Source organism: Lutra lutra, chromosome 16, assembly GCF_902655055.1.
Source record: "Lutra lutra chromosome 16, mLutLut1.2, whole genome shotgun sequence".
NCBI classification, from domain to species: domain Eukaryota; kingdom Metazoa; phylum Chordata; class Mammalia; order Carnivora; family Mustelidae; genus Lutra; species Lutra lutra.
Genome location: NC_062293.1, coordinates 38,030,377 through 38,052,430, shown reverse-complemented (window position 1 = coordinate 38,052,430; position 22,054 = coordinate 38,030,377). Strand labels below are relative to the sequence as shown.

The window sequence follows — 22,054 nt, the reverse complement described above, 5'->3', positions numbered from 1 at the left end:
TAAAAGATTAAATGGAGCATATTAATAATTTTGAGTTTATTTAAGCAAAATCGATTCGAATGGGGTAGCCCCGAAACAGGAAGTGTTTAGGAGCTCTCCACCCGCAGGAGCTGGGGGAAAGACTTATAGAAAAGAGGTGGGACCAAAGCAACCAAATTATTTGATTTACTATAGCTTAAGCAGTTACATTACTTGGGAAAGCCTAGCTGGCTGTGACTGGTTGTTCTTGAGTTTCAATTTCTTTTTTTTTATTTTTAAATTAAAAAAAAAGATTTTATTTACTTATTTGAGAGAGAGAGAGAGAGAGACGGGGGAGGGAGAGTGTAGCAGTCTGCTGGATGAGCAGGGAGCCCGATGCAGGGCTCGATCCCAGGACAGCAGGATCATGATCTAAGCTGAAGGCAGACGCTTAAACTGCTTGAGCCACCCAGGCACCCTTAAGTTTCAATTTCTTAACCGTGAGACATTATAGGCTTAGGTTTGGGTTTGCTTATATTAGTTTCTAGGGCATTAAAGCCACTCAGTCTAGGGCCTCCTTGTTTAATTCGTTTAACACCTCAATACCTTTTTTTAGTCCTTATCCATCAGCATATATACACAGTTTTGTTTTAATGTAAGTGCAATCAGAGTGAACCTACTATTTGGTTTCTGTTTATCAGTGTTTGTTTTTCCCCAAGCTGCTGGGTCATCTTTTTATTTATGACTTTGGTGGCTATATTTTGTTGAGTTTGTCTTTATGCAAGGTGTTTTGTTTCTTCTTTTGAATCATTCTTGGGCTACATCACCGGGAGTTTGATTACAGGGAAAGAATCCACGTTTTGAAAGTCCAGTCCTGGTGTCTGAGTGGCTCAGCTGGTTGAGCATCTGCCTTCAACTGGGGTCATGAACTTGGGGTCCTGGGATCCAGCCCCGCATTGGGCTCCCTGCCCAGCAGGGAGTCTACTTCTCCCTCTGCTCCTCCGCTCTAGCTCTCTGTCTCTCACTCGCACTGGCTTTCTCTCAAATAAATACCTAAAACCTTAAAAAAAAGAAAAGGAAAGGAAAGGAAATCCACTCCTTCCACCAACCCCTGCATGGGCTCTCACTGCCACACCTCCTCCATGGCCCCCATTGTGTCCTCCCGCCTCAGGCTGCCAACAACCTCATCGTCCTAGGGCGTGAAGAAGCAGGGGCTGAGATGATCTTCCAGAACAACGGAGTGGGCCTGCTGCTGCAGCTTGTGGACACCAAGAGGCCTGAGCTGGTGCTGGCTGCCGTGAGGACCCTCTCGGGCATGTGCAGTGGCCACCGAGCGAGGGTGAGGGCCTGGGCTGAGGGCTGAGGGTGACATGGGGGTGGGGAGCGGCTGGCAGAAATAGACCCTGGTGCAAAGTCTAAGTTGTGTCCCCTTCCCCCATCCTTGACTGTATGGTCATTGTATGGACTGTATAATTGTATGCAGAGATTGGTCAACTGCATTTCCCTTTAAGCTGGAAATGCCTTTATGCAAAGGTAAGGTTATTGAAAGTGGTTTATGAGGCAGAGCTGAATGCAAAGGCTGTACGGTTGGCATTTTATCTTACTAAATCTTCCAAACCCAGTTCATATCTTGCACTTAGAGGACATTTCAATGCGGACTCACCACATCGCACATGCTCAATGGCCCCCGGGTGGCAGGTGGCTCCTGCGTTGGACAGCCAAGCTTTCAGACTCTGGAAAGAGGCGTGTCTTGTTTCTGAGGGCTTTCCCAGACTGTGGAGTCCAGGAGGCACTGGTTGCCCGGGGCGTATCCCTCCTGCAGGGGCGGGGTGAGGCTGGTCATCCCCTACTTCCTTACCAGCACGGCAGCTGGAAGAAGGACAGGCAGCTGACGGTGGGTTCTGCTGGGGGTTTAGGCCACCGTGATTCTCCATGCGGTCCGGATAGACAGAATCTGTGGCCTCATGGCCGTGGAGAACGAGGAGATGTCTCTGGCCGTCTGCAACTTGCTCCAGGCCATCATTGACTCTCTGTCGGGGGAGGACAAACGAGAACATCGGGGGAAGGAGGAAGCCCTGGTTCTAGGTAGGAGATGGTCTTCTGTGTTTGTCGAGGGGGTGGGGGCCAGGGACAGTCAGTCGCCCCTCCCCGACAGCTCAGTCCCTGTATGTGGAGGTGGTCTGCTTTTATTTTTATATTTATTTTCTAATTATAAAACTAATAGAGGCATAGCAACATCGTTTTCAATAACATAACAGTGGAGGTGGTGCGCCTGGGTGGCTCAGTCAGTTAAGCCGTTGACTTTGGCTCAGGGCATGACCTCAGGGTCTTGGGATGGAGACCCACATTGGGCTCCCTGGTCTGAGGAGAGCCTGCTTCTATCTCTCCCTCTGCCGGCCACTCCCCCTACTTGTGCTCTCTTTCTCTTTCTGTCAAATAAATAAATAAAACCTTTAAAAAAAATTAAAAAGTAGAGGCAACTCAAGGGTCCACGCAGGGGTGAATGGAGAGATAAAATGGGGCCTATACACACAATGGAATAGTATCCCGCCTTCAAAAGGAAGGACATTCTGACACAGGCTACAACATGGATGAATCTTGAGGACATTATGAGGAGTACAGTAAGCCAGGGGCGAAAAGATCAGGGCTGCTTCAGTTGACTTATATGAGGTATCTAGAATAGTCCAAATCATGGAGGCAGAAAGTAGGATGGTGGTTGCTGGCGCTAGGAGCAGAGGAAATGAGTTGTTTAGTTTTGGTTTTCACAGGATAACAAAGTTCTGGAGATGGATGGTGATGACGGCAGCAAACAATGTCAATGTTCCTTTTCAAAGATTTCATTCATTCGACAGACAGATCACAAGTAGGCGGAGAGGCAGGCAGAGAGGGTGGGGGAAGCAGGCTCCCTGCTGAGCAGAGAGCCCGACGTGGAACTCGATCCCAGGACCCCAAGACCACGACCCTAGCCGAAGGCAGAGACCCCAACCCACTGAGCCACCCAGATGCCCCAATGTCAATGTTCTTAATGCCAATGAGCTGGATGCTTACAAATGGTTAAAATGAGGGGTGCCTGGGTGACTCAGTTGGGTTCCCTGCTCAGCAGGGAGTCTGCTTCTTCCTCTACCCTGCCCCTCACTCCCCCACCTCCTTGTGCTCCCTCTCTCTGTGCCAAATAAATAAATCGAATCTTTTGTTTTTTTGAGATTTTATTTTTATTTATTTATTTGACAGAGAGAGACACAGCAAGAGAGGGAACACAAGCAGGGTGGGTGGGTGAGGGAGAAGTAGACTCCTCGCTGAGCAGGAATGCGGGCTCAATCCCAGGACCCCGGAATCATGACCTGAGCTGAAGACAGACATTTAGCGACTGAGCCACCCAGGCGCCCCAAATAAAATCTTTTTAAAAAATGGTTAAAATGGTAAAAACGAGGGGCACCTGGGTGGCTCAGTTGGTTAAGCGACTGCCTTTGGCTCAGGTAATGATGGAGTCCCAGGATCAAGTCCCGCATCAGGCTCCCTTGGCAGGGAATCTGCTTCTCCCTCTGGCCCTCCCCCTTCTCATCTCTCTCTCTCTCTCATTTTTTTTTTCTCTCTCTCTCTCTCAAATAAATAAATAAACTCTTTTAAAAAATGGTTAAAACAATAAATTTTATTCATGATATTTTACCATAGCTAGAAAAAAGTAACAGAGACGTATTGGAAAAATTTGGAAAAATTCAGAAATATGTAAAGACAAAAAAAAAAAAAACAAAAAACCCAAACCTTCTGTAACCCCACTCCAGATAATAATTACCACTGCCATGTGTGTCTTTCCAGTCTTTTTTTTTTTTTAAGATTTTATTTATTTATGTGACAGAGAGATAGTAGGAACAGTGGGAGCAGCAGATAGAGGGAGAGGAAAAGCTTGGGTAGAGAGCCCGATGTGGGGCTTGATCCCAGGACCCCGGGATCATGACCCGAACCGAAGGGAGACGCTCAACCAACTGAGCCACCCAGATGCCTAGGAGTCCTAGATTCTTCCTCTCTTTCTCTCTCTCTCTTTCTTTCTTTCTTTCTTTTTTAGATTTTATTTATTTATTCAGAGAGAGAGAGAGATAGTGAGAGAGCACAAGCAGTGGGAGCAACAGACAGAGGGAGAAGGAGAAGCAGGCTCCCCGCCGAGCAAGGAGCCCTACGTGGGGCAGGGATCTGACTGAGCCAAAGGCAGACGCTTAACGGACCGAGCCACCTAGGTTCTTGATGTGGTTCTGACTTATTGTTGTAATGGTCAGCAAGTCATTCCTTTTCTGTGCTAGAACCACTGGAGGGTCCGAGATGGCCTCACTTGTATAACGGGCGGTGAACCGGAGATGCTGTCCAGGACACCCTGGTTTTTCTATCTGTGGCCTCTCTAGTGGGCAGCTTGGGTGTCTGTAGAGCATGGTGGCTGCGTTCTCAATGCACAAGCCCCAGTGTACAAGTGCTTTTAAGCTCCTGGGGGTGCTGTAAGTCCCATGACCAACCCGGGGCCAGAGGGCAAGGGCCCGAGAACCTGGATGCTGAAAGGGGTGGGTCATGGGAGGCCACTGTATTCTTGGGAAGTAGAGAGATGTTGGACATCTTTGCTAAAGAATTCTTCAAGATGCTGATTTCAAATCTATCTCCTTGTAGCTTCCATCCCCCTCTGACTCCAGTTCTGCCCTCTGAAGAGTCACAGAACAAGTCTGTTCTCTTGCCCTTATCTGGGAACAAACTATCATGTTCACTGATGACTTTCCTTGTCCAATTAAATAGCTTCAACCTTCATCTGTCATTAATATGACATTTTTGGGAGATCCTTCCTTTTCCCCAGTACCTCCCTCCCTCCCTGCTTACTTCCCTCCCTTCCTTGTTGCCTGTGGGCTTGCTTTCCTGCCTCTCTGCTTTCCTCCTTGCCTTTCCTCTCCGCCTGCCTCCCTCCCTCCTTCCCTGCCTCCCAGCCTCCTTCCCTGTCTGCCTGCCTGCCTTCCTCCCTCCCTCCCTTCATGCCTGCCTCCCTGTCTGCCTTTGGATCCAACCTTAGAATGAGAACAAAATTCCCTAAGATGTAGAGAAGTCAGACAGGGCAAAAGCAGGAAAAAGCATTTACCTTTAATCCCCCAGGGGGCAGGCATCCCATCTGAGGCTTGAATTCAGGCTCCCAGCAGGTCTGAATCTGCAGGGAGTAAGATGTCTGTAAGGAGTATACATTTCTTTTCTGGAAACATTTTGTTCAATCAGTTTATTAAAAGCTACATGAAGCCTCCCTGGCTCCCTGTCAGTCATGTCTAAGAATAGGGAAATTTCTAAGAACCAGAGCTGTTCAGGGATGGCGTGAGCTGTAGTAGAAGTCAGTACACAGGGCTGAGTGACTGGAGGCCCACTTGGGGGTGTTGTCTAGGGATTTCTCTCCCTTTTTGGGGGCAATACTATACCCTCCTGGGAAATTCCAACATCCAGGAAGCAGTGGATTTCTTGTTTCCAGAGTCCTTCTAGAAGACTCTGCCATTGCGGGTCCTATAGGTCTGAGGCTCCCTCCTCTCTCTTTACCCCTGTCCTCTCTTTCCTCAGACACCAAGAAGGACCTGAAGCAGATCACCAGCCACCTGCTCGACATGCTGGTCAGTAAGAAGGTGTCTGGCCAGGGCAGGGATCAGGCCCTGAACCTGCTCAATAAGAATGTCCCCAGGAAGGACCTCGCCATTCACGACAACTCACGTACCATCTACGTGGTGGATAATGGTGAGGAGATGGGAGGGTCTGGAGCTCAAGGCAACCTTTGGAGTGGGCACCAGGGTCTTTGGCTCTGAGCAGAAAGCAGAAGAGGTGTGGCCCTTGCCGGGGACAAGGCGTTAGCTGTTAGGAACCCCCAGGGGCTGGTGAAAATACAGATCAAGGCACAGCTCTGAATTCAGGACCTGAACAAACCCAGAAAATGTCCAAACGCACTGGAAAACACCTGGGCAGAGTTACCTCACCAAGGGGGGTGATGCCAGAGACAAACAGGACTCCCCCGACCATGGAGTAATGTTCCTGAAATCTTGTGGTTGGCAACATACTCTGCGGGCCTTCTAGAAGGGAGAAAGGGCATCAAGTGAATTATATAGAAAGCACAGTAATGACATTCTGGCAGAGCGTCCCTAAATTGCCCAGCTCCAGGTGTTACCCTTACTCCCAAATCAGATTAAATTGTTGGGGAGTCATTCCCATGGCTTTATAATCTACTGTGGTGAACTCCCACAGGGTTAAGAGCCACAGACCATCCTTCATTTGAAAAGGCTCAGGTTAGCTCTCACCCGTTTGAAATGTATCTTCTTTTGATACTGTTTTGGTTTTCACAGGTCTCAGCAAAGTGTGCTGTAACAGATTTTTCCAGGGCTTATAAACCTCCTCCCTCAGCACCTCTCCTTCCTTCCCCCCCTCTCCTCCCCAGTTCTGGTTCACTCTGCATATACTTCAAAGGGGGAACCACAGACCTCTTTCTCTCTGCACTAGGACCGAGGTCCAACCACACAGTTAATGGGAAGGGCAGGTGGGGAGCAATATTTGTTATTCAAGGCACTGAAGTAAAGTGCTCTTGGGTAAAAATAATGTGGACTCGCAAATCCTGTTACACTCGTGAGAAGCTGCCTTGTTGAGGAGCTCCTTGCACAGGCTGGTCTGGGAGACTCGCACTGGGGAGCCATTGAAACATCCCGCCTCAAGGGAGCTTTTGGGTTCAGGGAGGGGCAGTGATGGATGGGGACGAGGTCCAGAGGGTTCCAGCAGAAGAGGAATGGGATGTTCAAGGCAAGGGTGGGACTGGAAGGCAGCGTGGGGGCTGAGGTTGGGGACAGGGTGGGAGGTGGGGGGTGTATTCAGTGGCTATCTCTGAAAGCCAGACTGGGGAGGTTGGGTTGGTTCACCAACCCCCTCCCGTGACTCCCCATCCCTGCCCGTGCTTCTGTGTGCGTGGTAAAGTATGCAGGACCGAAAATGTACTGGGGAGAGCTTTTAATTCCCTCCCAGCGTCCAGAGTTTCATGGCTCCTGCATCTGCCTTGAGTTCTCCTCCTGCTAACCTGCACTAGCTGAGGTCGGACCAACTCCTTGCCACTCCTAAAACCTGGCTCTGAAGTCAAGCTTTCAGGGGTCCCAGAGGCAGCATAACATAACAGTTAATATCATGGGCTTTGAAGTCAGGTGTGGTTGGGACAGGGTCCTTGCTGTGTCACTTGCCAGCGGGGCAACTTACTTGACTCCTCCATGTCTTGTTTTTTTCCGCTCTGAAAAACGGGAATAATGATTTTTAACCAGGAGGGTTTTGTTATGCAGCTCTTGGCACATAGCAAGCGCTCAGAATAACTTACTACAATTCTTTGTTGAAACAAATTACCCCATCTGAGGTGTCACCACTCTGTCCTTCTCACACCTTCTGTCCTTTTCACAGCTTATTGTAGTCTTTATGTGACTGTTCCTTATTGCATTGTGAGCTTTCTGAGGAGAAGACTGCATCCTTCAGATTAGTATTTACTGCCTAAAAGATGCTAATTTATTTATTCACGTATTCTTTCATTTATCCAAGGGATAGGTAATGATTGGATTAGCCTAATGGGTAATAGGAAATCAGTGAAGATTCTTCAACAGAAGAGAGGAGAAGGGAAAGTAATTACAAATAGCTCATGTAGCATTTACTAACTAAATAATAAATGCTCACTGAGTGATGATGGCATGTCTGGACTGGCCCCAGCCGTACATGATCCCATGGGGTCCTCAAACGCTCTGCGGTAGGTAGGTACTATGTTCCCACTTTACAGATGAGGCATGGGGAAAAGAGAATATCAGATAGTATTTGAGGAAGGTTATACATCAACCCGCAGGTTGTTAGCACTGGTACGGTCCTTGGAGATCAGCTCGTCCTAATTTTGTAAATGTGAAAATAGAGGCCCACCCACAGCGGGAGGTGAATTGCTCACCTAGGGGCAGAGTCAGGGGGAGAACAAGGGTCTCCCGGCCCTGTGCCAGTGCCCTTCCCTCCGGATAAGGCATGTGTTGCCTAAAGGCAGGCTGGAGAGAAGCTGGTGTTAAGACAACCGAACAAGATGGTGTGTTTGTGCAGACAGACCCCAGCAGATCTGCCATCGTCTGTCCTGCAGGCCTGAGGAAGATCCTGAAGGTGGTGGGGCAGGTTCCAGATCTGCCATCCTGCCTGCCTCTAACCGACAACACCCGCATGCTGGCCTCTATTCTCATCAGCAAGCTCTACGATGACCTGCGCTGTGACCCAGAGCGCGACCACTTCCGCAAGATCTGTGAGGAGTACATCACGTGAGTCTCATGGGATCATGTTCTGTGTTAGTTATCAATGGCTGTGTAGCCAATCACACCCAAATTTTGCAGCCTGAAGTAATTGTTCCACAATGCAACCACTGTTTGGGAGTGGTTAGGCTAGGTGGATCTGGCTTTGGGGCTCTCAGGAGCGTACGGTCTTACATCTGCCTGGGCTGCCGTCTTCGGAAGGCTTGACTGGGGCTGGAAGATATCTGCTTCCAAGATGGCGCGCTCATATGGCTGGCATGCTGGTGCTGGTGGTTGACAGGAGACCTCAGTTCCTCCCGGTATACCCTGTCCACAGGCTGTTTGAGTGTCATCACCGCATGGTAGCTGGCTTCCCCAGAGTGAAAAATTCAGAGAGAACAAGGCAGAAGTGGCAGTGTCTTCTATAACCTAGCTTCGGAAGTTGTACACGATCACTTCTACCACATTCTTTTTGCGAGAAGCAAGCCATCAAGGGTGGTCTACGTTTAAGAGGAGAGGGTTAGGCTCTACCTTTTGCATGGAAGAGCGTCAAAATATTTTTGGACTTATTTTAGACCTACCATTAGCACCCACTTGAAGGAATAAATGTCAGCTTCTCCAAGAGGGAGACCTGGCTCTGTTGAGACCTTAAGCACTCTGTGGCCTCAATGAGCCTAGACAGAAACCTGGGACCCTCAACAGTGTCGTTCTGGTCTCCCCACCACCACTCTGCCATCACTGTGACTCAGATGCTCTCTCTGAGTCTCTTTTTTCTTTATGTGTCCCCTCCCTTCTCCTCTCACTGCTGCACCATCTTTTAAACCTTTATTCCAATGATCCTTGTGCTTATAAATTATTCAGACTTCTGGGACCCCACCTGACTCTACTAGTAGTCTGGGCTGTGGCTCAGGAAGTTACGTATTTAAAAAGTATCCCAGGAGAGTCTTGGGAGGATGGAGACGCTCTGCTTTTCCTTTCTCCCTTCCAGGAGTTGGCAAACTTTTCTTCTAAAGGGCCAGAGTAAATATTTTACATTTGGTGGGAATGTGTACCCCTCTGTTGTATATTAAAAAACAAAACAAAACACATAAAAAATGCTTTAAACTATAAAAAACATTCTCAGCCTCCCAAATTTGGCCAAGCAGCCCAAGTTTGCCAGCTCCTGCTCAATCCCGTAGCTTCCCCTGAGCCCTGACTGCTTCACTGAAAGCTCCTCTGGGCTTCTCTGGTCTTTCTCTGCCTCAGCTTTGGCTTTTGTGACTAGCTTCCTGAGTGTCTCATGAGGTCCCAAATTTTGAGTCCCAGGAACTATCGCCCAGTCAGGCTTCGGGAGGGTGGAGGTTTGGGGACGAGGGCCCCTCCCAACCAGCCTGCCTCTGTGCAGGCCTTGTCCCTGCCTGAATCAGTCACTGAGCCTGAACAGGTGGGGTCACCTCCTGCAGCACAGGCACCTGAGGTGACCATCCCCAAGGACGTAAGCCACCCTGCTTAATCAGTGGCTGGGGCAGGGGTTGGGGTGGGTGCAGTGAGCTGAACGGGCAGCCCCTGACTGATTATGAAAGGCTCTGGCTTTCCTGGCATGGAGCGGGTGTTGGAACTGGAGGGGCTCTCTGAGCTTCCAATGCTGACCCTCACCCCCACGGGGACTTGCCCAGGTCACCCAGCCCAGCAGAGGCAGATGTGGGATCACAGCCCAAGTCTCCCACTCGGGCTCGGTGTGGCCTTCTCCTTTCCAGTCCACTTTCTTCCATTCATCACACTGTGCACGTCTGGTCCCTCACATCAGACTGACCTGGGGAGATCATGGAAAGATCAGAAGACTTGTCATCTCTGATATTCCCACACGGACATTTTGCTGTAGAGTAGATCATGGTCTTTTCCAGAAGCAAGGCAGACCCCTCTCTTCCTAGGGGGAGGGCCTGGGACCAGACAGGAGAGTAAGCAGTTCAGGCTACCGCATGACTTGGTCGCACTGAGAATGATGCTGGGTGCTGGGCACCACAGTATGCCCTTCGGTGTTGTAAGTGTTACTGTACTGTCCCATTAGACATCCCAGCTGCTGGGAAGCCCGTTCATGGACAGCTCTCGCTTGTAACCTCTCTTTGGAACCTCTCTTAGCTGGAGACAGCCGCTTCATCCTCCCCAGGGCAGCCAGCATCCAATGATTCATCCTTCCTCACAGCTGGAAACAGCTCTGGAATGTGTTCCCCGATGTAAGCCTCATCACAGACTGAGGCTTCATGCTGGCTGAGTTGTAGCCCATTGCATCCCTCTGACAAGTCATGATTCCTTTCCTTTTCCAGCATGAGCTGATCCCAAGAGCTCTCCCTAAAAAAGTTCATGCATGTCAATCCCCATCCTTCTGAGTGTGTTTTTAGGTACACAACCCATGGTATGTCTGTTCTATGACTTACCCTCACCATAACTCTGATCAGTAGTAGTACTTTACCATCGGTTTCTAGATCAAGAAGCTGAGGCTCAGAGAGGTTCATTGAATTGCTTAAGGTCACACAGCGCATGAATGGTTCGATCTGGGATGTGAATTCAGGTCTGTCTGCCCCAAATCCCACACTCTTCCCACCAAACTCAGCCAGTTCCCTTGACCACCTTGCCCTCTGTTTTAGGGGCAAGTTTGACCCTCAGGACATGGACAAGAATGTGATTGCCATTCAGACGGTGTCAGGGATCCTGCAAGGCCCCTTTGACCTAGGCAATCAGCTGCTGGGTCTGAAGGGTGTGATGGAGATGATGGTAGCACTGTGTGGCTCGGAGCGCGACGTAGACCAGCTGGTGGCCGTGGAGGCCCTCATCCACGCATCCACCAAGCTCAGTCGTGCCACCTTCATCATCACCAACGGCGTGTCACTGCTCAAAGAGATCTACAAGACCACCAAAAACGAGAAGATCAAGATCCGCACACTGGTGGTGAGTGTCAGTACCAGACACGGTGCCGGGCACCAGGGACACCAGGATGAATGAGGCGTAGCCCCTACCCTCGAGAAGCCCACACTGTAGGGGGCCCTTGGACCCACCCATGGGCCCCCGCAAAGCTGGGGATGAACAGGAAGCTCTGAGAATGTAGATTCAGAACAGTGGGGCCTGCTGTGTAACCTGGGAACCTCTGCCTCCATGTTTTTGAACCATGCTAAGCCTGAGGAGCTTCTATCCAACAAGTATTTTCAGAGCAGACTCTAAAAAGTCAGTTTGTGTCCTTACTCAGTTTCTGGATGGCACAGGTCACCTGTTTCAATGTTTCTGATTTCATTTTTACAGAAAGTCTTTTCATGGGTCTTTTATTTTGCTTGTAAACCATTACAGTAACAATTTGAGCCACTGATGTGTTTTTCTGGGTATATCATTTTTTAAAAATTTTATTTACTTATTTATTTATTTGACAGATAGAGATTACAAGTAGGCAGAGAGGCGGGCAGAGAGAGAGAGAGAGAGGAGGATATATCATTTTTTTAAAGAACTAATTATAGCTTCTGCCATCATGAGTTTTCTCTTATGGAAGGCATGTTTTTCCTAATAGAGAAATTTCTCCTGGGTAAGGTTCTGCATATCTGAATTCATTACCCACAAGTCTGGTTTCTGTGCCAGTTTTTGTGCAAGAATAACTTTCACCGCTGTAGTTTCAGATAAGATGAGTATTGTCTTGTGCTTTTTCTTCGAAACAGCAGGCACTAAACATCAGAGGGTCCAAATTGGTCTAGCTTCGTGAGCATCTGCCTTATCCTAGAAGCTGAGCTCAGGGAAAGCGTCTTGGAAGAGGTGACACCTGAGTTTTTTAGTAGGCACAGAGGTTTATCCAGGCAAAGATAAAGGGACAAAGTGTTCCAGCCCCAGGGACTGGTTTGAGTAAGGCTTTTTGTCCCTAAGTGTGTCTGATTCTCCAAGCCTCTCCTCACTCCCACACCAGGGACTCTGTAAACTTGGCTCTGCGGGAGGCACGGACTACGCCCTCAGGCAGTTTGCGGAAGGGTCCACGGAGAAGCTGGCCAAACAGTGTCGCAAGTAAGGGAGTACTACTTCCCCAGGCCCGCCACCAACTCTGGGGGATGTGCTCTAGGGGACGCCACATCGTGAAAGACCCCCCCCGCAACTCCCCATTACCCTGACATGGCTTCACTCTCTTGACCCGAGCCCCGGCACCATGCCCAGCACTCTTCCCCCCAATTTCCAGGTGGCTGTGCAATGCGTCCATAGACACCCGGACCCGGCGATGGGCCGTGGAGGGTCTGGCCTACCTCACGCTGGATGCCGACGTCAAAGACGACTTTGTCCAGGACATCCCCGCCCTGCAGGCCATGTTTGAGCTGGCCAAGGCAAGCATGGTCCGCACCTCCGGCCTCAGGAAAGGTCTCCCGGGTTCAGGCTTACCGGGCCCTCCGCTGAACCTGGGAAATGAGATTCCTGTGTCTTCATCCCAGTTCTGGCCCTACTGCTCATGTCAACCAGTTTGGTTATTTCCCCCGTCTGGCCCTCGTTTTACCTGACCATAAAATTGGCTCATGACTCCTCATGGCTTCCAGGCAGCGGGAAGATGAACAAGAGGATGGTATTTTTTCTTGGGACCCTCAGGAAGTGAGGTCTTGGACTGAGAGGCAGTGCCTAGCCCTTCTGGGCTACTCCTTCCTTCCCAGGGCTTCCCAGACTCCCCTCCTCTGCTGGACTAATGCCCTGGCTCTTTTCCACCCCCAAAGGGAGGAGGGGAGGGAGGGAATTTCCACCAGGGTCAGACCAGAGGTGTCCGGCTCCTACCTGGCCCCCATGGCAAAGTGTGACTGACAGACTGGGCTTTTGAAAGAGGCACAGAGTAAGCTGTGCACTCAGGGGGCCCCCACCCATGCTCTCAGGGGTGCTGGAGCAGGTTCTGCCCACCCTGCCCAGGTAGAGCCCTCCCTCCTCCCTCTTCTGCCACTCGCTCTTCTCCAAGCTGGGTAGCACCGGCCAGGGCAGGGAGCTGTCTTGGAAGCAGAGACTTGTTCTCAAGTTTCCTTTCCGCCTTACTCCTCCTTGTCCCCCCACCCCGTGACTCTAGACCTCTGACAAGACTGTCCTGTACTCTGTGGCAACCACCCTGGTGAACTGCACCAACAGCTACGATGTCAAGGAGGTCATCCCCGAGCTGGTGCAGCTTGCCAAGTTCTCCAAGCAGCACGTCCCCGAGGAGCACCCTAAGGTGGGTTAGGGATGATGCTGGAGGGGTCTGTGCAACCAGGCTGCCAGAGAGGTGCACGGAAAGACAGGGACGTCTGGGTGCTGTGTGTGTTTGTGAGGACTCGGTATAGGACACAGAGAGCCTGAAGAGGATCGTGGCTAAATTTCCCCCACTAAGTGGCACTCATTCCCCGCCCATTTAGGTTTAATGTTTTTTGCGGGGTGGGGGGGTGAGACTATTTATCATCTGAAAATCAAGTGGAGCCATGATGGACATTTTGTAATTTATGTGGTTGGTTTCATGGACATCAGACTGTATTTCGTGTGTCCAACACTTATAGAAATTTCGTTTCCTGGATTTGGGGATGTGGGTGCTAAGTAGGAATAATGAGCGGGGAGAGATGCCAGCCAGTCAGCAGTAGCCCAGATGTCACAAATCTCCTCGGAGCCCTCCCCAGGGATTCCCTGCCCTCAGGGGTGTGTTTTGTATGTGGTTGAAACACGAATGTATATGCATCGTATTTCCAGCCAGTAAAAGATGAAGATTTTTTTTCTAATGGTCAGAGTACTATAAACCACATCGCAAAACAAACAAAAAGGTAGACAGCAGAGGAAAGAACATGACCACGCACTGTGACATTACCTCCCCTTGACCACTATCAGCATTTTGGTGTATTATATCGCCTACCAGAGGCTGTTTTTCTCTGCACATCTTTTTTCTTTTCATAGTTGTAATCAGAATGTTGTTATCATTTTCTGCCCAGTTTTGGGAAAATACTTGAGGGGTTTTCTATGTCATTCTTTTTTTTTTTTTTTTTGAAGTTTTTATTTAAATCCCAGTTAGCTTACAGTGTAATGTTAGTTTCAGGATTAGAATTTACTGATTGAACACTTCTGTATAACACAAGGTGCTTATCAGGACAAGTGCCCTTCTTATTCCCTGTCACCTGCTGTGTCATTCTTGCAATCAGTTTTTTGTTTTGTTTTGTTTTGTTTTTTAAAGATTTCATTTGTTTATTTGACAGACAGAGATCACAAGTAGGCAGAGAGGCCAGCAGAGAGAGAGAGGGAAGCAGGCTCCCTGCTGAGCAGAGAGCCTGATGTGGGGCTTGATCCCAGGACCCTGGGATCATGACCTGAGCTGAAGGCAGAGGCTTTAACCCACTGAGCCACCCAGGTGTCCCTTGGAATCCATTTTTAAAGCTGCATAGTGGCTCATGCAGGCAAGAGTATATAGCATTTTCTGCTGCTGTAAATTTCAAATGTGGCTTCTAGAGATTGCCCACAACTGCCGGCCTCTTCCCAGTCACTTCCAGAATTATCGGTAGAGACTGTTCCACTCTGGGGCTGACTTTGGATTTTCAGCACGACCCAATCCATTGTTTTGTCAACCTTATCTGCTCCCTATCCCCTCCTCCTCCTGCCTAAGTCTCCCAACCCCCCGAATAAAAAGCTAACCTTTTGATCATTTTGGATGATCTCTTTGATTTCACTTCTCTGTGAATTAAGAATCTTTGGGATGATTTTTCTTTTTTCTTTCTTTCTTCCTATTTTTTTTTTTTTTTTACTTTGAAACAGATTTTTTTTTTTTTTAAAATTATTATGTTATATTGGGCTGATTGTCTTGCCACACCAGCTTCTCAGGCTCTATACTGGGAGTGGGGGAAGGGAGCAAGGAAGAGGAGAACATGCCGGACACCCCCTTGGTTCTTGTTTTGGCAAAGGGAATCTGGAAGAGTATATGAGTTTTGAATTACTGCGGTAACAAATTGCCACAAACATAATGGCCTAAAACAACACAAATTTGTTTTCTTCCAGTTTTAAAAAACTTCCATGGGTGACCTATTTCCAAGTTAGAAGTCTAAAATCAGTCCCATTGGGCCAAAGTCAAGGGAGTCACTAGGGCTGGTTCCTTCTGGAGGCTCCAAGAAGATAATCTGTTTCCTTGTCTCTTTCAGCTTCTAGAAGTCCCCTTCCCTGGTTAGTGACCTTAAATCACTCCAACCTCTTGCTTCTATTGTCTGTCACCTCTTCTTCTATTAACTCTGACCCTCCTGCCTCCCTCTTATTGAGAAGCTCAGGGTTATCAGATAATCCAGGATTATCTCCCTGTCTCAAGATCGCTCATTTAATTCTAGCTGCAAATTTCCTTTTTTTTGCCATGTAAGGTACGAGTCACAGGTTCTGCAGATTAGGACGTGGACATCTTTGGGGGCCATTATTCAGCCTGCCACTAGCAGTCAGAAACACACCATCTTTAGTTACCAGGCAGATTGGCCTGGTGCTCAGGCTCCTTTGCCATTGCCACCCTTCCTTCTCCCCAGGACAAGAAGGACTTCATAGATATGCGTGTGAAGCGGCTTCTGAAGGCTGGGGTCACTTCCGCACTGGCCTGCATGGTGAAAGCGGACAGTGCCATCCTCACCGACCAGACCAAAGAGCTGCTGGCCAGGTGGGGCTGCAGCGGGCCAGGACTGGGGTCTGAGGGGCCTGGGGGCAGGAGGCTGGGGGGGAATAGAGGTGGCAGCGGGTGGTAAATGAGTGACTGAGCCATTGGTGGGCCTGGAGAGGAGACAGAAGGGGATCAACATTGAAAAGCAACGTGGTGGGACAGGTATCACAGGTGAGCATTTGCACTGGGTGGAAAGAGGTCACTGTCCCTCCTGGTTACCTGCTTCCCCTCACTTGGCTTCACTTTCTCCCCAGCTCCTTGTATCCATGGCAGTGTCTGGCCAAGGTGGCTAATGCTGGGGCAGGTGCAGCACTTTCCAGGGCTTCACCAGGTCTGACTGGCTGGCCCGCCGATGCCTGGGAAGGGTGCACATTATGTGTCCTTCATCCTCGCCCTACAGGGTATTCCTGGCCCTCTGTGATAACCCGAAAGACCGAGGAACCATTGTGGCTCAAGGCGGTGGCAAGGTAATTCGTGGGATAAGGTTTGCCATCATAGAAGGTGATCCACTAGGGAGGAGCCCGTGTGTGTGCGCGTGCGCATGCACGCACGCTCTTTGCCTGACCCAAGAATAATGTACCCCATGCCCCAACCCAACCTCCTGGAATTCAGGTATCTGTCCTGTCTGTGCTCATGGCCCCAAACTGACTTCTGCCCGATTTTAGGGTGTGGAATTCCATTTTTCCTCCTTGCTGTCGGAAGGAAGCATGGTACAGGTGCATGGACCGTGGACTTTGTTGAAGAAGATTGGTCTTTGCATCCTTGCTTGTCCCCTTTTTAGCTGCATAACTTTGGGCAGATTACTCAATCTCCCCAAGCTAGTTTCATCTGTAAAATGGGGGGGAAATCGCGCAATCATTCTGCAGAATGTCACAAGGGTTACAGAAAATACACTTAAAGTTTCGGCTCATAGTAGCTGCTCAGTTAAGTGGCTGCGGTGATGATTAGGTTTGACTGCAGTCAGGGAGGAAAAAGTCAGCGTGTTGCTCCATTTATTTCCCCCAAAACCAGCAGTGTGGATGGGTGGTGGCGAGTGTAAGTGGAGACGAGGAGGCGTGCCAAGAAGCAGGGGCGAGAGTCCGTGGGTCTGTATTTAACTGTTCTCCGTGACGCTCCAGGCTTGCTTGCATTATAGAGGTAGACAGCGGCTGGAGAGGGAGGATGGGAGGAGAGGCCTCTGGATGTCTGTGGCAGAGGAGTGACCATGACTTCTCTTGCAGGCGCTGATCCCCCTGGCCTTGGAGGGCACAGACGTGGGCAAGGTGAAGGCAGCCCATGCTCTGGCCAAGATTGCCGCCGTCTCTAATCCGGACATCGCCTTCCCCGGGGAACGGGTGGGTGCCAGGTGCTGGAGTGGGTGGGATGGGGCAATGGGAAGAGTCTCCTGTGTTCCTAGGGCCTTTCCCCTTGTCACCCTACCCCCGGCCTGGGAGGGGGCACGGTGCCATCCCAGAGAGGGCATTAAGTTGGAGGTGCCTGGACTCCAGGCTTGGCTCTGCCTCTGACTTAATGGGACTGTCCTCTTAGACACCAGGGTTATCTGGTCTGCAAAGTAAGGGAAATCCTGACTCTCAGGATCATCGTGGAAGCTGCATCGGACCGTGGGTGGGAAAGCACTTTGGGAATTCTAAAGCGGGGCACCTGTAAATGGTAGGGTCTGCGGGTACATGCTTTCTGCCCGACCCACTCCTTGACCCTTCCACGCAGGTGTATGAAGTGGTCCGACCCCTTGTGAGTCTCCTGGACACACAGAGGGATGGGCTCCAGAACTACGAGGCTCTCCTGGGCCTCACCAATCTGTCTGGGCGGAGTGACAAACTCCGGTGAGTGGGGTGGGGAAGGAGGGTTGGGGGTGGAGAGAGTCGCCCCAGAAAGGATTTGGAGGAAGTTTCACATAGAGTGTACGCTTCCTCTGAGGACAGGACCAAAGGCAGTGGGTAGAAACCTGAAGTGGGAGGGATTTGAGTTTGCACATAGTGAATGTGTGAAGACGAAGGAGATTATCAAGGCAGCTCTTTCTGACTGAAGTAGTAAAAAAAAAAAAAAAAAAAAAAAAACCCAGGTGGATGGTGGGAATTCCTTCTTGGGAACAAGGGGATGGGGGAGAGAACTGGGTTGTGATTCTTTCAGTTGCAAGGGGCAGAAAACTCAACTGCAACTGGTTTGAGCATAAAGGGAATTTAGTGACTCATGTAAATAAAAGTCTGGGGTGACCAGATGCAGGTGCGGCTTGATGCAGGCGTTACAAAGCTTTCCCACTTCCCTACTTTCTTTCTTCTCTACCATTCCTCCTACTTCCCACTTTCCTACTTCTGTCCACTTCTGCGGCCTGTGTCATCTTAATTCTCAAATGGGCTCTTCCCTTCTGTCACGATCACAGGGGTCATTCCAGACCTCACATCTTCTTGGTTTCATGTCCGGCAGGAGAGAAAGAAGACTTTCTCTCTGCAGAAGACTCTCCAGCCTGGTGACATGTTCATCCCAAATCCCATGGCTATGGCCAGGATGCTATACTGTCATTTAGTTTATGCCCATTGGTGCCCTCCCTGGAGCTGGTATCGATGTCATCCAAATCACGCTGGCTGAGGATGTGGGAGGGAACCACCAACAGGGCGGAATGGCCCTTGGGTGGCCACAAACTCCAAATGCTCCTCCCTAAGGACTCAGTGGCCTCCCTTCCCCACCTCTCACACCCTAGGCAAAAGATCTTTAAGGAGAGGGCCTTGCCAGACATTGAAAACTACATGTTTGAGAATCATGACCAGCTGCGGCAGGCGGCCACAGAATGCATGTGCAACATGGTGGTGAACAAGGAGGTGAGGCGGGCTCGGGAGAAAGGGGCGGGCTCAGGAGGAGGGGGGCGGGCTCAGGAGGGGGGCGGGGAGTGACCTCGGCAGGGCGAGCCAAGCCACAGGGCAGGCCCTGGTGTGAGACTGGGTGTTACAATGATACTAAGGTAGCATTTTGCTGGAGAACCCAGGAACCCCTGTATCTCTCCTGGCTTGCAGCCCCCTTCCCTGTAGGGATCCTGAGAGGAATACATGCACCAAGGAGACAAAGGAAAAGCACACAAAATACTATTGTTCTTAGCTGGGGGATTGACCCCCTAGCTTGAGCTGGGGACATGGAAGATACCATTTCCCTAAATTCTTCATGTCTGAATAATAATCTTCTCATAGCAGAGAAGGATATAAGACCAGGGCCTCTTAGAGACCAAAAGAAGCTAGATCACTTAGATTTTATCAAAGCTCCACATGTGTTAAAACATGAGGAAAAGCAAACACAGATATAAACAATTTTAGGATATTTTAAATGTTAACATCTAATGAACTGTTGCTGTTTCCATGGAAACTGTAATGCACTATAACTGTGTTCTTCACAGAGGAATTATAGGATTTATAAAAATAAAATGAATTCAGAACAATGCCAATGGCCTTATGGTCCAGTAATGGGGAGAAATTATAATCACATGGTAAATGAGTGTCTTCTTTCTGTCCTGCCAGAACTGCCAAGCCTGTAGATATAACCTCATCAGAGGTAACAATAGGGCCAAATCCAAGGCCCTTCATGAACATGAGGGCCAGGCTAAGTGGCCTTTATGGGCCTTCATGTAGGGCTGAGTGGGAGACCTTTTCTCTTTTCTCTCAATTCTTTTTTTTTTTTTAAAGATTTTATTTATTTGAGAGAGAGAGACAGTGAGAGAGAGCATGAGAGAGGAGAAGGTCAGAGAGAGAAGCAGACTCCCCGTGGAGCTGGAAGCCCGATGCGGGACTCGATCCCGGGACTCCAGGATCATGACCTGAGCCGAAGGCAGTTGTCCAACCAACTGAGCCACCCAGGCGTCCCGACTTTTCTCTCAATTCTTAACTCAAGGTCTTGGATCTTCCCACAAAAGCCTGTTGAAGTAAAATAAAATAAAATAAAAATAAAATAAAATAAAAAGACAGGATCTATCAGGGAGCTGGCCTGAGACTGACCTGGGGGGCTGGCAGCCTTTTGGAAGGGAGTGTATCCACAGGAAGCATAGGGGAGGGACAATGGGAAGGGGGAGTAGGCGTCCCCTGGAAACATCTAAATAAGCAGTGCTCCCAACAGGATAGAAATTCATTTCTCACTCATATCACTTCTGCTCACATTTGGATCCAGTGGCTTTTTTCTTCTTCTTCTTCTTTTCTTCTTCTTCTTCTTCTTCCTTTTTTTTTTTTTAAAGATTTTATTTATTTGTTTAACAGACAGAGATCACAAGTAGGCAGAGAGGCAGGCAGAGAGAGAGGAAGGGAAGCAGGCTTCCTGCTGAGCAGAGAGCCCAACTCGGGCCAACTCGGGGCTCTATCCCAGGACCCTGGGATCATGACCCAAGCCGAAGGCAGAGGCTTTAACCCACTGAGCCACCCAGGCGCCCCCAGTGGCTTCCTTCTAAGCAATGACTTGGATCCAGGCTTCTTTGGCCATCAAGAACTATCTGCGCCCCACACCCCAACCAAGAACTGTCTCCCTGTCTGCCACTCTGGGAGAGGTCTCCATTTGAATGGGGAGAGAGACCACAGGAGAGGCCCCTATAGTTCTCCGCCATGGTGGCCTGGCAGTGACAACTATCACTCTCTCTCAGGTTCCATGACGAAACTAGTTTATGGCCACATCTACATGCGAGAGATGGGGAATGTAGTCCTTTTGGGGTATCTGCTTCCCAGTTACCACTGTGCCCTTGCACTGACCATCTCTGCCATCCCCTCTCGCCTCTGAGGACCACTGCTCCAGCTTCAGGGAGATGCAGGGGGAGGGTCATAACCTGGGCAGCTGTGACTGACCTTTGACCTTTTTAGAGCTCCACTTCTAGGAAACCCGACCCAACAAAATGTCCTTAAATTTGATCAACCAGATTTTACCATGGAGCAGGTGGTGGTGGGGGGGACCAGTGACCTCTGAGACACGTCAAGGCACTGGGCCCTAGGAGCCTCTTCTCCTGGTTTAGGGTCCATAGGAAGCTAATTGCTCTCTTGAATAGCACAGCAGCTCTCTATCAGTTTCCTTCTCTTGCCCAATTCCACTGCCTTCAGAGACTGCAAAGCCATTTAAAGGCAGACCTGGAGGCCCATCTGTTTTGGGAGAAACATACCAGCCTTCCCCAAAGGGAAGAGAAACACCGCTCTTTGGGCAACATCTCCCATTCATGGGTGTGTGCCTGCTCTTTCCCCTGGTGCGGGTAGCTGAATGCAAACAGGGGTGGTGGCAGATGCTGTATGGAGAAACCCTGACTCTCTTTAACTTTGTACCTGAAGGAGTTTATAGCCCCTTTATCCAGCTAGTCAGAGGAGACTTCCTGGGGGAGGTGACAGGGAGAGCTGCTCAAAAGAAAGCTCTGAAGAATTTTGGGTCAGAGAACATGGCTTCAGATGCTTCTTTCCCTTTCCAGGCTGGCAGGTGGGGGCATTTTTCTCTGAGCCATGTACCACCCCCCCCCATAGGTACAGGAGAGGTTCCTGGCTGATGGGAATGACCGGCTGAAGCTGATAGTGCTCCTCTGCGGGGAGGACGACGACAAGTTGCAGAACGCAGCTGCGGGGGCGCTGGCCATGCTGACGGCAGCTCATAAGAAACTGTGCCTCAAGATGACCCAAGTGGTGAGAGCGGGTCCCGGGGGCAGGAGGGGGACTGCCTTGCGTGATCCTCTGTGGGGAGACCAGCCTCTGTGCTAACACTCCCCAGGCCCTGGTATCTGTTCCTCCCAGCTTAGAAGGAGGGTCTATGCAATCCCTTACATCCATTGTGGGGTCGCCCCACTGTAATTTCAACCAGTGACTTCGGTGGTGCTTAAGGCTCAGGACTTCGGAATGATAACAAGGAGGACCACAGTAACACTAACTACTGCTGTGGGGCCCCCAAGCTCCCCAAGAGGGCCATGGACTTGGCGGGGGTACCATAGGGAGCTTGTGGTTTGGCAAAGACATGGCAGACCCTCTTACGTGAATGTGATGCTCAGATCCTTTGGTGGGACCGTGGCTGTCTCAGCAAAGTGGCATATGTGCAATCGTGAACATGGCGGTGCCAAATGAAAATGTCTTCATTTCACTGAACTGAACCTAGTTTGTGGGCATCAGCTCCACGGAAGGCAAAAAACGTAAGCATCCCCGTTCACATGTACTCAAGTCTGCTTTAAAGGCAGGCTCTTATTTATTTTTTTAAAAGATTTATTTATTTATTTTAGAGAGAG

General features: G+C 49.8%; 1 protein-coding gene across 3 annotated transcripts in view; it reads left to right on the top strand.

Annotated features, from left to right (window-relative positions):
- UNC45B (unc-45 myosin chaperone B) overlaps positions 1-22,054 on the top strand; it is a 30,396-nt gene that overhangs the window by 5,712 nt on the left and 2,630 nt on the right. For 2 of the 3 annotated variants that reach the window (XM_047708550.1, XM_047708549.1), the window contains exons 6-19: positions 1,130-1,297; positions 1,875-2,043; positions 5,527-5,697; positions 8,090-8,261; positions 10,856-11,156; positions 12,151-12,245; positions 12,415-12,556; positions 13,273-13,413; positions 15,716-15,843; positions 16,244-16,310; positions 17,064-17,177; positions 17,551-17,666; positions 18,542-18,659; positions 21,309-21,464. In XM_047708550.1, coding sequence (XP_047564506.1) covers positions 1,130-1,297; positions 1,875-2,043; positions 5,527-5,697; positions 8,090-8,261; positions 10,856-11,156; positions 12,151-12,245; positions 12,415-12,556; positions 13,273-13,413; positions 15,716-15,843; positions 16,244-16,310; positions 17,064-17,177; positions 17,551-17,666; positions 18,542-18,659; positions 21,309-21,464 — 2,058 coding nt within the window. The remainder of the gene's footprint in view (positions 1-1,129; positions 1,298-1,874; positions 2,044-5,526; positions 5,698-8,089; positions 8,262-10,855; positions 11,157-12,150; positions 12,246-12,414; positions 12,557-13,272; positions 13,414-15,715; positions 15,844-16,243; positions 16,311-17,063; positions 17,178-17,550; positions 17,667-18,541; positions 18,660-21,308; positions 21,465-22,054) is intronic. The other variant, XM_047708552.1, reaches the window with a different exon arrangement.